Here is a 13898-nt window from a genome sequence, read left to right as displayed (position 1 = left end):
AAGGGTAAATTCATTCCTCTCATCACCTAAAAAAATACAAAAATGATCTTGCAAAAGGAAAAATTCCAGGGATATGGTATATTTACAACAAGGAAGAAGTTCAAGTTGAAAGAAGCAGAGCAAAAGGTAACGCCAACATGTCTCGGAGAGATCAAAGAGAGTCAAAACTTCTCAACCAACAAGTTGAAGGTACAAGGCTTTATAACAAAATTTAAATATAATATTGGCAGAAAGCTTGCCTTAATTGAAGGTTGTGAGGGTCAGATCAGCTAACCTAAAACTCCAAGGTCCAAGAAGCGTGGGTTTTTAAGTGTATATGAAAATTACCATGAAGTTTAGTTACGAAGGATGAAATGTCTGTGAGACCTTGTACATAAGCGCACTGTTGAGCAGTAATGCAGGTATTCCTCTAGGTCTCTCAAAGAGAGAGTGCTACTGTTGTTCAGGATGAAGGTAGCAGAGAATTTCAGCAGGAATTTCTGAAGTTATTGAAATTTTTAAGACAACGTATTATCACATTACTCTGCCAGAAAATGTAAAACCCATCTATTTCTCATCTTCTAATGAGTAAAGTGAAACCTGAGTTAGACAGCATCAAAGTGGGGTATATCACCAGTGACAGAATTGGCACAATGGTACTCTAGTCCAAAACCTGTTCCCAGGATAAATGGAGAACTAAGATTGTCTTTAGATCTCACCCAATTAAACAAAGGTGTTCAGAGGGAAATCCACCCTGTTTTAATGATAACTTGGCAACAAGCAAGCTTTCATAAATCTGGATATTGTTAAACCAAGGGGCAAGATTGTTGATGTTAATTATTACATCATTTGGGCCATATATAAATATAAAAATGCTTAAATTCTTCTGTCCAAAATTCCTGGTGGGGAAACAAGAGACTATTTGTCATTTGGATGATATCCTAGTGCATGGAAGAAGGACCATGACCAGAGACTCAGGGATCTGTTAAGGACATTACAGAATACAGGTCTTATACTAAATGAAAAATCCATTGCTGCAGAATGACAATTATGTTATGCAGGATGCATTGTCCAAGAACACAGCACAATAGTGGATCCAAGACAGACAAAAGGCATCAGTGAAATTCTGGCAAATAAGTGCATAAAAGATATACAACACCTTTCTTAGGCATGTTAAATCAAGTGGAAAAAGTTGGCCCCACTTAGTCAGTCTTTTAAACCCATAAGAAAGATTTTGCAATAAGGCACTATGGTATTGGAATAAAGAACAGACTGCGGCTTTTGAAAACGTTAGAGAGAAGTTACAATCTGCAGATGTTTTAGCACATCAAAAATTCACTATAGTAGCTGTAGATGCATTGTACAGAGGACTAGCAGCATTTCATATTCAATGCAAACTGACAGAACACAAAAGTTAGTCCAATCCATGTTAAGAGTTCTGACAGAGACTGAACAGAGCTGCACAAGGAAGAAAAGGTTATCAGGTACATGTGAAAGAGGGAAGTTGATTTCATGGAACTGAAATTCCAGGATGAGATACCCACAAGCTTTTTGTAACAGTGTTGGATTGAAAAGAAATCTCAAGAATGCCTCTAATATTACAAAGATTCAGGTTCAGGCTGATGACAATGGTATAGTCCATATGCCAGGCAAGTAATGGCAGATAGAGTCTCAAAAGCAGCAGTGGATGAAGAAGGTCTTTTTTTTTATAAAAGAAGTGGAGTCTTATTCTATGGCAACTGAAGGCAAACTCAGACAAATCAGTGCAGTACAAAAGTCACAGAAGAAGGACACAAAGATGAGACAACTCTCTACAAAGGCAGTCGAAAATAGTCAGCGGACCAAGTGCTGAAAAGATAAAATGAGCAGAAACAGCACAGAACAGCAGTAAAACATTTATTGGTTTACGGTCATAGAATGGTTATGCTACAGTCAATGAGAAGAGAAATGCTCCAGAAACTTTAGGCAGGATCTCCAGGTACCAGGAAGAATAGAAGAACAGCAGAAGAATCAGAGTGGTGGTTAGGCATTCCAAAAGTCAGACAGGACTACCGTTCATCATGCCTAACAGTGCTATACACAACCTACAGAGCCAATCCTTTCTGTAAGCTTTCTGAAAAGACCATGGGAAAGGCTAGTAACTGATTTATTTGATTTTAGAAGGAAAATGAATTTGGGCCTAATAAATAAGTACTCAAGATGGATTAACTTCATTCAACCACAGCAGACTCAGTGATGACAGACAACATTGACAAAGATCTTTCTAATACATTTTTCTGAAAGAATTAGGGTCAGACCATGGATCTCAGTTCATGAATGAAGATTTCAGGATGTTCATTTCAGAGGCAGGCATCATGCTGGTGACAAGTCCTCAGTCAAGTGGAGAGGCGGAAACAACAGTCAGGGCCATGAAGTCACTGATGCATAAGAACCCAGTCTGAGCTCTACTCAGTTACAGAGCCATTGAATAATTGATACTTGCCAGCAGAATTGTGAATGGGGAAGAAGTTAAAAGGGCACACCATTATTGAAACACAATTTCAGGCCAAATGTAACCTCTTATGACCAGGCGAAGATAAAACAACCAGAGAAAAACCACAGCAAAAAGCAGCAGAACTAGTACAACTCTGGAAACATGGTAAAAATGCTGACAACTTTAAAGTCCATGCAGAAAGTCTGCTTCAGGAACAGGAAGGCAGAAGCCACTATACAGATAAAGGGACAGCCAAACCTATACTGAATCAGATCAGTTACATCGCAACAATTCCAGAATTATGATCCGGATTGTGACATTTAGTGGTCTAGATCATCTCAAGTGGAGAGCTTTGTGGATTGGGGCATGGTAGAACAAGGTGGTGAGAATGGTGACCGTAATGATAACGGCAATAATGATTATAATGATTCCAAACACTCTGAAAGGAAGTTAAAGTAAACTACAGGAATATTGTCGACCAAGCCTCTCGACTTTAGTGAGGGACGGAGTGGAGGCGGGGGGTGGGGTGGAAACGTGGTGTAAAAAGATTAGTGTAAATCATGATGATGTAGCTGCTCATATGCCTGTCATCAGTAAAAAATAACACACCAGTCCTAGACTGAGCATTTTAATACTGACGTCTTAGACATTACACTTGAGAGCTGTGTTTGATAACCTTTGTACAGCTTATAAATAACGGAGTGTTATAGTACATAACGAGTTGAAGAATCTTACTTTGAAATAAAGAGTAACCAGCCTCAGGGGCAGTGCATGTTCCAACATCCACAACCCAGAGATACTCTGGAACAGTATCTCAATGTGCAGGTAGAAGTATTGGCTTAAAGCACAGAATAAAACAAGGGGATTTAATGCTATTCCAGGATTTTTCTTTACATAACGATTGCTCATCACTTTTTATGTAACTCATTCCTTGCTATTCATTGTACTTTGTAATAACATTTACAGTCTACTCACCAGAAAGTAGCATGGGGTCCTTGTCAGCCGACTTACGGACATGATCAGATTCTCCAGTTAAAGAACTTTCATCAATTTTAAGGTCATTTCCCTGAATTAATATTCCATCTGCAGGGAGCAGATCACCTGATAATTAAAGACAAAATAAAGGGGTTAGTAACACACTGCCAAGTGATTTATTATGCATTCCAACTGCAGACAATTATGGAACAATTAGACTTGGTCATTACAAAAGCGATAAATGTAAAACAAACCACATGGTTATATAATAGAACAACAAAGCTTTGATCTCCACAAAAAGGATCTGCATCCAGCTCAGAATAGTGGATTAAAAGTTTTACAATTCTACAGGCTGCCAGACCTTCTTCAAAATAATTTTGAATTGACATTTTCCCAGTTGCTACCACGTAAAAGGATAAGTATGAGCCAATGTTTCTGATCCATTCCTTATATTTTACGTAATGAAGAAGCTCCAAATTTCTGATAGGAGATTCTGATGAGGGCTCCTTCAGGAATGTGGAGCTGTACTGCTATTCTGACAGGTAGTCAGCAGCACATTCTGAAATTAGAGAGTATGGATAAGTTCACCAGGCTCCCATAGGGTAGGCTGGGCTTCGAAGCTGGGTAAAAAAGTACCAGGTCAGGCGCAGGGTCAAAGAAAGATCGGGTTTGATGATGATGTAAAGAGGGGTGGGGTCCGGCAGTGGGGCAAAATAGGGTCAGGTCCGTTGCAGGGGAACAATGGGAGGGGTTTTGGTCTGGAAGAAGGGTGGCGAGAGTCACACAGAAGAGTAATGGGGAGTGAGGTTAGGCAGTGAGGCAAACGGGGCTGGGTCAGGTGGGGGTAACAGAAGGATCACTCCTGCAATGAGGCAAGAGTGGGTCAGGTCCAGCAGTGGGCCAAGAGGAGGGACAGGGCCAGAATTGAGGTAAGAAGGCATCAGGTCCTGCAGTGGGGCAAGAAAACGGACAGGTCCAGCAGTGAGGCAAGAGGGGGTCAAGTCCAGCAGTGGAGCAAGAAGAGGGTCAGCTCCTGCAGTGGGGCAAGAAGAGGGGCAGGGCCTGCGGTGAGGCAAGAGGGGTTCAGGTCCAGCAGTGGGGCAAGAGAAGGGCCAGGTCCAGCAGTGGAGCAAGAGGGGGTCAGGTCCAGCAGTGGGGCAAGAGGAGGGTCAGGTACAGCAGTGGGGCAAGAGGAGGGTCAGGTCCTGCAGTGGGACAAGATGAGGGTCAGGTCCTGCAGTGGGACAAGAGGGGGCCAGGACCAGCAGTGGGGCAAGATGAGGTTCAGGTCCAGCAGTGGGACAAGATGAGGGTCAGGTCCAGCAGTGGGACAAGAGGGGATCAGGTCCAACAGTGGGGCAAGAGGACGGTCAGGTACAGCAGTGGGTCAAGAGGAGGGTCAGGTCCAGCAGTGGAGCAAGAGGGGATCAGGTCCAATAGTAGGGCAAGAGGAGGGTCAGGTACAGCAGTGGGACCAGAGGGGGCTAGGTCCAGCAGTGGGGCAAGATGAGGGTCAGGTACAGCAGTGGGGCAAGAGGGGATCAGGTCCAACAGTGGGGCAAGAGGAGGGTCAAGTACAGCAGTGGGACAAGAGAGGGCCAGGCCCAGCAGTGGGGCAAGATGAGGGTCAGGACCAGCAGTGGGGCAAGAGGAGGGTCAGGACCAGCAGTGGGGCAAGAGGAGGGTCAGGACCAGCAGTGGGGCAAGAGGAGGGTCAGGACCAGCAGTGGGGCAAGAGGAGGGTCAGGACCAGCAGTGGGGCAAGAGGAGGGTCAGGTCCAGCAGTGGGGCAAGAGGAGGGTCAGGACCAGCAGTGGGGCAAGAGGAGGGTCAGGACCAGCAGTGGGACAAGAGAAGGGTCAGGTCCAGCAGTGGGGCAAGAGGGGGTCAGGTCCAGCAGTGGGGCAAGAGGAGGGTCAGGACCAGCAGTGGGACAAGAGGAGGGTTAGCTCCTGCAGTGAGACAAAGATTGGATCGGGTCTGGCAGTGAAGCAAGAGGAGTGGGAGTTGGCACTGAGGTAACGAGAGTTGGCTGGATCCAGTAGTGGAGCAAGACCTGGCGGTGGAGAATGATGAGGGGAAGGTCTTGTGGTGGGATAGCAGGGGGATTCTGCTATATGGACAGATCCAGAGGTGGGGCAAGGGTTGTCAAGTCCTCTGATAGGGAAAGTGGAGTGTCACTTATGGCAGTGGGGTAAAGGGAGGTATCAAATCTGAACAGGGGCTAAGAGGCAATCAGGTCTGTTGGTAGGGTACGGGATGGAGGGAGTGTTATTTCTGATAGTGGGTCATGGATTGGGAATGGCGTTGGGTCTGTGTTGGGGCACTGGGTGGGGAGGTCAGAATGATGGTGGAGTAAGGGGTGTTCGGTCTGGTGGTGCAATAATAGGTGCAATGCTGATGGTTTCAGACCCAACAAGGAGGTGGTGAGGTCCTGTGGTGGGGCAAGTGGGCTGGGGTCTGTAGAAGCCACAGTTGGATCTCATTGCAGTTGGCCCTGGGGAAGTTGGACCTGGGGAAGTCCTGGCTGTTAGGACTTGAGGCTGTTTTTGTTGGAGACAAGAAGGTTGAGAAGGTTAAGATAATAAGAGGGTTAGATAGGATGACAGTGAGAGCCTTTTTCCTCGGATGGTGATGGCTAGCATGAGGAGACATAGCTTTAAATTGAGGGGTGATAGACATAGGACAGATGTCAGAGGTAGTTACTTTACTCAGAGAGTAGTAGGGCCATGGAATGCCCTGCTTGCAACAGTAGTAGACTCACCGACTTTAAGGGCATTTAAATGGTCATTGGATAAACATATGGTCAAAAGTGGAATTATGCAGGTTAGAAGGGCTTCAGCTTGGTTTCGCAGGTCGGCAAAACATCGAGTGCTGAAGGGCCTGTACTGCGCTGTAATGTTCTATGTTCTTAGTCCTTGGCTGGGCATATTGAGATGTAGTTGGGAGTGTGTGAGCTAAGTTGGTGTGGGGGGGTGGGGGTAGAGGGGCAAATCAGTTGAATAGTCATTCAATTAGATTACTTACAGTGTGGAAGCAGGCCCTTCGGCCCAACAAGTCCACACCGACCCGCCAAAGCGCAACCCACCCAGACCCATTCCCCTACATTTACCCCTTCACCTAACACTACGGGCAATTTAACTTGGCCAATTCACCTAACCTGCACATTTTTGGACTGTGGGAGGAAACTGGAGCACCTGGAGGAAACCCACGCAGACAAGGGGAGATTGTGCAAACTCCACATATTCAGTCGCCTGAGGTGGAGAATTGAACCCGGGTGTCTGGCACTGTGAGGCAGCAGTGCTAACCACTGTGCCACCATGCCGACCATAATTCAATACTTTAACTTTCCCAATGTAACAAATTGTTTCATTCTATCAGAACCCCCTGAATTCTCAGATTTAAATGCATACTTTCAGAGGATTCCAAGTAATCTTCAATTCTTTGATTTCCTAGACATTTCCTTCAGAATCTGTTATGATACGTAGTCACCGGGGTTCCCACATGCAACTCCCACCTCTGTTGGAAAAACGTTTAACTGACTGTCAGAACATTCGGCCCTCACCTATAAATCTTCTGCTTTAAACAATAGGTCAGAGGTTGGGAAAGCTGTGGAGATTTCACTCACTTCCCAGCAGCAGTCCACACCGTAGACAAGATGAACTGCAGCAACACACTAAGCCCTCCTTGACCAGTACATTTCAAACTTCCAAAAGGGACATCATAGCACCAGTTCCCCTGTAACTTCCCATTTGCACAATATCCTGGAATGGAGAAGATCACTGTTCCTTCACTGTCATAGAATCCCTATAGTGTGGAAGCAGGCCATTCAGCCCATCAAGTCCACACCAACCCTCCGAAGAGCATCCCACCAGACCTTTCCCCTACCCTATCCCTGCATTTCCCATGGCCAATCCAACTAACTGCACATATTTAGACTGTGGGGGGAAACTGGAGCACCCGGAGGAAAGCCATGCAGACACGGGGAAAATGTGTAAACTCCAGGATGGAATTCGAACCTGGGTCCCTGGAACTGTGCGGCAACACAGCATGGAACCCATTTCCCAAGCAGCCGGACTGTGGCAGTTCAAGAAAGTGCCTCAACACCAACCTCAAGGGTAATTAGAGAAGGGTAACAATGGTTGACCTTGCCAGCAAACTCACTTACCATGAACAAATTGTTAAAAATAACAATTGGAATTGACAGCACCACATGCGTGGCTGTTGTGGTTTGTTAATTGTAAGCACTGTTGTGGTAATTAATGATGTTTGAAATCTGATCTATATTTTTCTGTCAGGACAGAGCAGAAGGAGCTTCACTCTGTGCCTAGCCAGTACATTCTTAAGGGAATAGTCAATGATGGCACTAGATGTCAAAAAATTGAAAAATGGTTCATTCTCTACTACTGACAGATGCGAATATGAAATCCCTTGAAAAAGTGGTAAATGTCTCAAAACAAACAATGGAAGCTGTTAATCAAAGGAACTAACTAATAAGATATTAAGAACACTAATGAAATCATACAGAGCTGTTTTATCCTATTTATGAGCAATCAAAACTAAATGCGGTGGTAATTCTACACTGGGGTTTCAACTGAGAAAGACAAGAATTCACACATATTGAGTTTTTAACTTCATTCGTCCCATCTGCAAAAGCAGAGCTGCTACCAGCAGAAAAGAAAAATTGTAATTGGACAAACAGTAAGGATGCAGACACAGTTAAACCCAAACACTGATTTTTAAAGAGGCACGCACAAAGTAATTATGAAAAATTAAACAAAAAATTGACAGGGTGAGGGAGACAACAGGGGACAAATTCAAACAAGGCGATTCTTGTGTGCTCCCTGTTCAGACAATCATGAAACACCATCGATGTTCACCGATAGGTTGCCTGTCCATTGGCTCTTTCAGCTGAGAAGCAAAGACCGAAAGAAACAAAGTGAATTAAATATTAGTTTCCCGTCCAAATTTCTCTGACTGATGATCAGAATTCTCCTTGGCAACCATCAAAGGTATTTACAAGCTGTGTTAGCTGCTTCTTAGCTGAGCAGAGAGGATAGGATTTGATATCCAAAGGTCGATCAGGGCCAAAATGCACGAAGGGAGGGAGTGTGGGTGGGATGTGGGGGGAGGGGGTACAGTCTGTGACACTTACAGTAGGCTCTGAAACACAGTGGTAAAACAAAACAAGAGAATTCAAAATATAAGGGTTTTTTTTTCCAATAAACCAGTCACTCAAATAAAATGAAACAAGCTCCATGAATGTCTTTATGAGGACATGAAAAATTTAAAAAAACTTAATTCCAAAACATTTGGAATCCTGATTCAAAACGGAGGGAGTCAAAAGAAAAACAATGAACCATAGGCCAGTTAGCTTAACATCTGTTATGTTAATTTATTAAGAAGAATATAATCACAGTGTATTTAGAAATATATGATATAATCAAGAAGAGTCAGCTTATTGAAGGGGAAATCATACCTGACAAATTTATTAGAATTCTTTGAGGAGATAGCAAGCAGGCTAGGTAAAGGGAAACCAGTAGATGTAATATACTTGGATTTACAAAAGGTGTTTGGTAAGATACCACACATAAGACTTCTTAATAAGCTAACAGCCCTGAGTACTGGGGCAATGTATTAGTATAGATCAAAGATTGGCTAACTAATAGAAGACAGAGAGTTGAGATAAAGGGGGCATTTTCAAGATGCCAACTTCCAACAAGTGGGGTACTACAGAGATCAGTAGCAACCTGGATGAAGAAAGTAAATGTACACACAGTCTTTTATAGTTATAAAATGTATTTCTTTTGATTAGAATCAATAGAAACTATTTCTCAAGCTTACCATATTTAACTTGTGCAATGTCACCAGTAACAATTTCTGACACTGGGATCTGGACAACTTGGCCTCCTCTGACAACAGCGAACTTCTGTTCTTGTTCAATTCGACTTTGCAAACCTCGAAACTGCTTTTCTTTGCTCCAGTCATTAAAGGCAGTTACAAAAACCACACAGATAACGGAGAGTAGGATAGCGGCTCCTTCAATCCACCCTGCTTCAGCTTCACCCTCATCTTCCACACCACCTGCAGCATTACCACACACTGTGGAGACAGCAGATACAGAATTAATTCAAATACAAGTTACACTAAAATGTGAGCCTGACTGTCTATTTCCAACTGCCTTCTCAACTGTTTACTGAATTCCATCATACATTAATGATATTGAAAGCAAGTGCATCATTTTTGCATTTTTTTCACCCAGTTCATACTTATCTGTCCAAAACTTGATTCTTCAGAACTTAACCATAATTTAATACAGCAATATTTTTTATAAAATTAAAGTGTTATCAAGTATCATAAGCATTTGGTAGAATAAATAGTGGTGGCTCAGTGGTTAGCACTGCTGCCTCACAGCGCCAGGAACCCAGGTTTGATTCCAGCCTCGGGTGACTGTCTGTGTGGAATTTGTACATTCTCCCCGTGTCTGCGTGAGTTTCCTCCGGGTGCTTCGGTTTCCTTCCACAATCCCAAGATGTGCAGGTTAAGTGAATTGGCCATGTTAAATTGCCCATAGAGTTCAGGGAAGTGTAGGTTAGGTGCATTAGTCAGGGGTAAATGTAGAGAAATGGGGAATGAGTTTGAGTGGGATACTCTTCGGAGGGTCAGTGTGAATTTTTTGGGCCAAAGGGCCTGTTTCTACACTGTAGGGATTCTGTTTTATTCTATCCTATAATCAATTGAATCTATTGCTTAAGTTGAGAATACCACAGGTAATTATTTCTAACACAACATTCTAGATGACTTGACCTTCTGTGACAACAAGGGAGATTGTTGAGACATTGGTATTAATTTTCCAGAATCCCCTAGATTCAGGGAAGGCTCCATTGGCTTAGCAGATAGCGAATGTACATGAGATATAAAGCAGAAAACCACAGGTCAGTTAGCTTAAAACATGTCACAGAGAAAATGTTACAAGCTATTAACTAAGAAGTTATAGCAGGAAACCAAGAAAAATTCAAGGGAATCAACAGAGTCAGCACAGATTTGTGTAAGGAAAATCATGTTTAACCAGTTTGGAATTTGTAGAAGTAACATGTGCTGTAGTTAAAAGGGAAACAGTGGATGTAGATTTTCAGAAGGCATTTAATAATATCCCACATCGAAGGATATTATGGAAAATAAAAGCACATTGTATAAAGGGTGATGTGTTGGCATAAATACAAGATTGGTTAGCAGGAAACAGAGAACAGGCAAAAATGGGTTATTTTCTGTTTGGCAAGATATGTTGAGTAGTATGCCATAGGGATCAGTGCTGATGCCTCAACTAATTCACACAAATGACAGGAATGAAGGAACTTTAGGGATGGTTGCTAAATTTGCAGATGGCTTCAAAAATAGATATGAAAGTTAAGTTCTGAAGAGGATGTAAGGAGGTTACAAAATGGATATAGATAGGTTGTGAGTTTGAAAAGATCTAGTAAATGGAGAATAATGTGGGAAAAAAGATAAATCTTTCATTTGGGCAGAATGAATAAAATAATTTTATTTTTAATTCCAGGCATTTGGAAAACTACTAATGTAACATCCTTATTCAAAAGGGAGGGAGACAAAAGAAAAACAATGAACTATAGGCCAGTTAGCTTAACATCTGACATGTTCGTCTATTATAAAGGATATAATCACAGCATATTTAGAAATATATGAAATAATCAAGAACAGTCAGCTTAATGAAGGGGAAATCATACCTGACAAATTAGGGGCAATATATTAGCATAGATAGAAAATTGGCTTACTCATAGAAGACAGAGTTGAGATAAAGGGGACATTTTCAAGAATGGTGACCTGTAACTAGTGCAGTACTACACACATCAGTGGTCACAATTACTTACAGGTTATTCTACTGACCTGGATGAGGAAGGTAAATGTACAATAGTCAAGTTTGCAGATGACACATACATTATGGAAAAGCAAGTGGTGAGGATGACACAGAAAGGTTACAGAGGGACAGTCAGGTTAAGTGAATGGGCAACAATTCAGCAGATGGAATGTAATGCGAACCTATGCACTTTGGCAAGAAGAATAGAATTGTTGAATATTATTTAAATGGAGAAAGACTGCAGAAAGCAAAGAGGGATTTGATGGTCCTCATACATGAATCACAAAAGGTTAGCATTCAAGTTCAGCGAATAATTGGAAGGCAAATAGCACGTTGGCCTTCATTTCAAAGGGAATGGAATATAAAAGAAGGAAGGTCTTGCTAACAAAGCATACAGTAAGCAGACAATACCTAGAATACTGTGAAAGGTTTTGATCCATTTATCCAAGGGAAAATGAGCTGTCATTGGGAGGAATGATGTAAATGCATTGGAAACAGTTCCAAAAGAATTTACAAGACTAATTCCCGGAACGAGCGGTTTCTTTTATGAGATATCATTGGATAGCCTGAGGTTTTATTCATTGGAGTTTAGAAGATTAAAACGCAGCTTCATTGAAACATATAAGAGCAGTTTTGACAGGATGTATGTGGAAAGGATACTTCCTCTCACGGAAGAATCTAGAACTGGTGGTCACTTTCAAATTAAGTGTTGCCTACTAAGTGTGGGTGGCACGGTGGCACAGTGGTTAGCACTGCTGCCTCACAGTGCCAGAGACCCGGGTTCAATTCCCGCCTCAGGCGACTGTCTGTGTGGAGTTTGCACACTCTCCCCGTGTCTGCGTGGGTTTCCTCTGGGTGCTCCGGTTTCCTCCCACAGTCCAAAAAATGTGCAGGTCAGGTGAATTGGCCATGCTAAATTGCCCGTAGTGTTAGGTAAGGGGTAAATGTAGGGGTATGGGTGGGTTGCGCTTCGGCGGGTCGGTGTGGACTTGTTGGGCCGAAGGGCCTGTTTCCACACCGTAAGTAATCTAATCTAATCTATTTAAAACAGAGATTAGGAGATTTTTGTTTTCACATGAATCTTTGAAACTCTCTTCCTCAAAAGTTGATAAAAATAAAGTCTTTGAATATTTTTAAGGCAGAAGTGGATACATTATTGATAAACAGAGAAGTGAAGTATTTTAGCATAGGCAAGAAAGTGGAGTCATGATGTCAGCTATGGTTTTATTGATGGTGATATTAATCCTCAGATTACTGTTTGTAGATCAGCATTCAATTAAGGGAAAATTGAAAGAGTTAATTTTCAAGAAAGTGCATGCAGGTACTAGATGAACATCAGATGTCAAGCAGATCATTGTCAATATGTCATCCCCTGTTGTGTGTTTTAAGGATTAACGCCTGAGGCAACTTTATTTAAGTCAGGAAACAGTGATAATTGCCAACTAGCAATTTTCCACAAATTGCATAAGTATGTTTCAATATTTTTGTGCAAATTAGTAAATTTTAGCTAAAGTCAAGGTCCATGGTATTTCAAAGCTCAAGAGAATGAAGCAGTCAATAAGTCAGGAACTGATGGTTCAATAACCCAAAACCTGGCAATACTCATTTAAGATCTTATTCAAGCAACTTGGGTAAAGCTTTGGCGAGGTTCCATTGGATGTTTCAGTTCAATTCACCTCAAATCATCTAAATTTTAAGCATAAAAGAACAAAACCATTCAAACACAAGTTACATCCAGCACCAATTGCACTAGATTAGAAATACATTTCTGGAAGTCAGTCTGAGAAAACTGGCCCGCATCTCAGACTGAATTAATCAGCATTGCAAGTTCCTTTTAACTGTGTCCATTTGTCCATTTGAGAAGGCACTGAAAATTACTGGGTGCATTTAAAAGCACAAAGATAGTGGTGGCACCAGGGAAGAAAATATTTAAGCAATAGGCAAACCAAAACTGGTAAATCACTGTATAAGTTACTTTAAAGTTATTTTCAGTTATGAATAGGAGATGGACTAGATCAGTAGTTCTTGGTGTGGTTCACAGACCTGAGTCTGAAATATAAGCCACCGATGTACAATGGAATATTCAAAGCCTCACCACTTGAATAAAGGCACACGACCTGACTGGATCTCTCCTGTGTCTGTGGCACTCACCATCATAAGAATGAGCAATGACAATGCAGTTTTCTAAACAATATTTATTTTGCACTTACAACTTGGTTTTGTGAAGGGCAGGTCGTGCCTCACAAACCTTATTGAATTCTTTGAGAAGGTGACTAAGAAGGTGGACAAGGGTAAAGCGGTAGATGTGGTGTATATGGATTTTAGTAAGGCATTTGATAAGGTTCCCCATGGTAGGCTACTGCAAAAAATACGGAGGTATGGCATTGAGGGTGAGTTGGAGGTTTGGATTAGGAATTGGCTGGCTGGAAGAAGACAGAAGGTAGTAGTTGATGGTAAAAGTTCATCTTGGAGTGCAGTTACTAGCGGTGTTCCACAAGGATCTGTTTTGGGACCATTGCTGTTTGTCATTTTTATAAATGACCTGGAAGAGGGGTTAGAAGGTTGGGTGAGCAAGTTTGCGGATGATACAAAAGT

General features: G+C 42.3%; 1 protein-coding gene across 13 annotated transcripts in view; it reads right to left on the bottom strand.

Annotated features, from left to right (window-relative positions):
* Positions 1-13898, bottom strand: part of atp2b2 (ATPase plasma membrane Ca2+ transporting 2) — an 819963-nt gene that overhangs the window by 241502 nt on the left and 564563 nt on the right. For all 13 annotated transcript variants that reach the window (XM_043707907.1, XM_043707910.1, XM_043707911.1 and 10 more), the window contains 2 exons: positions 9272-9529; positions 3428-3553 (listed from right to left, as the gene is read on the bottom strand). In XM_043707907.1, the coding sequence (XP_043563842.1) occupies positions 3428-3553; positions 9272-9529 (384 nt within the window). The remainder of the gene's footprint in view (positions 1-3427; positions 3554-9271; positions 9530-13898) is intronic.

Source organism: Chiloscyllium plagiosum, chromosome 18 (genome assembly GCF_004010195.1).
Source record: "Chiloscyllium plagiosum isolate BGI_BamShark_2017 chromosome 18, ASM401019v2, whole genome shotgun sequence".
Lineage (NCBI taxonomy): Eukaryota > Metazoa > Chordata > Chondrichthyes > Orectolobiformes > Hemiscylliidae > Chiloscyllium > Chiloscyllium plagiosum.
Note: the sequence above shows the minus strand (reverse complement) of the source record. Positions and strands in the feature narration are given on the sequence as shown.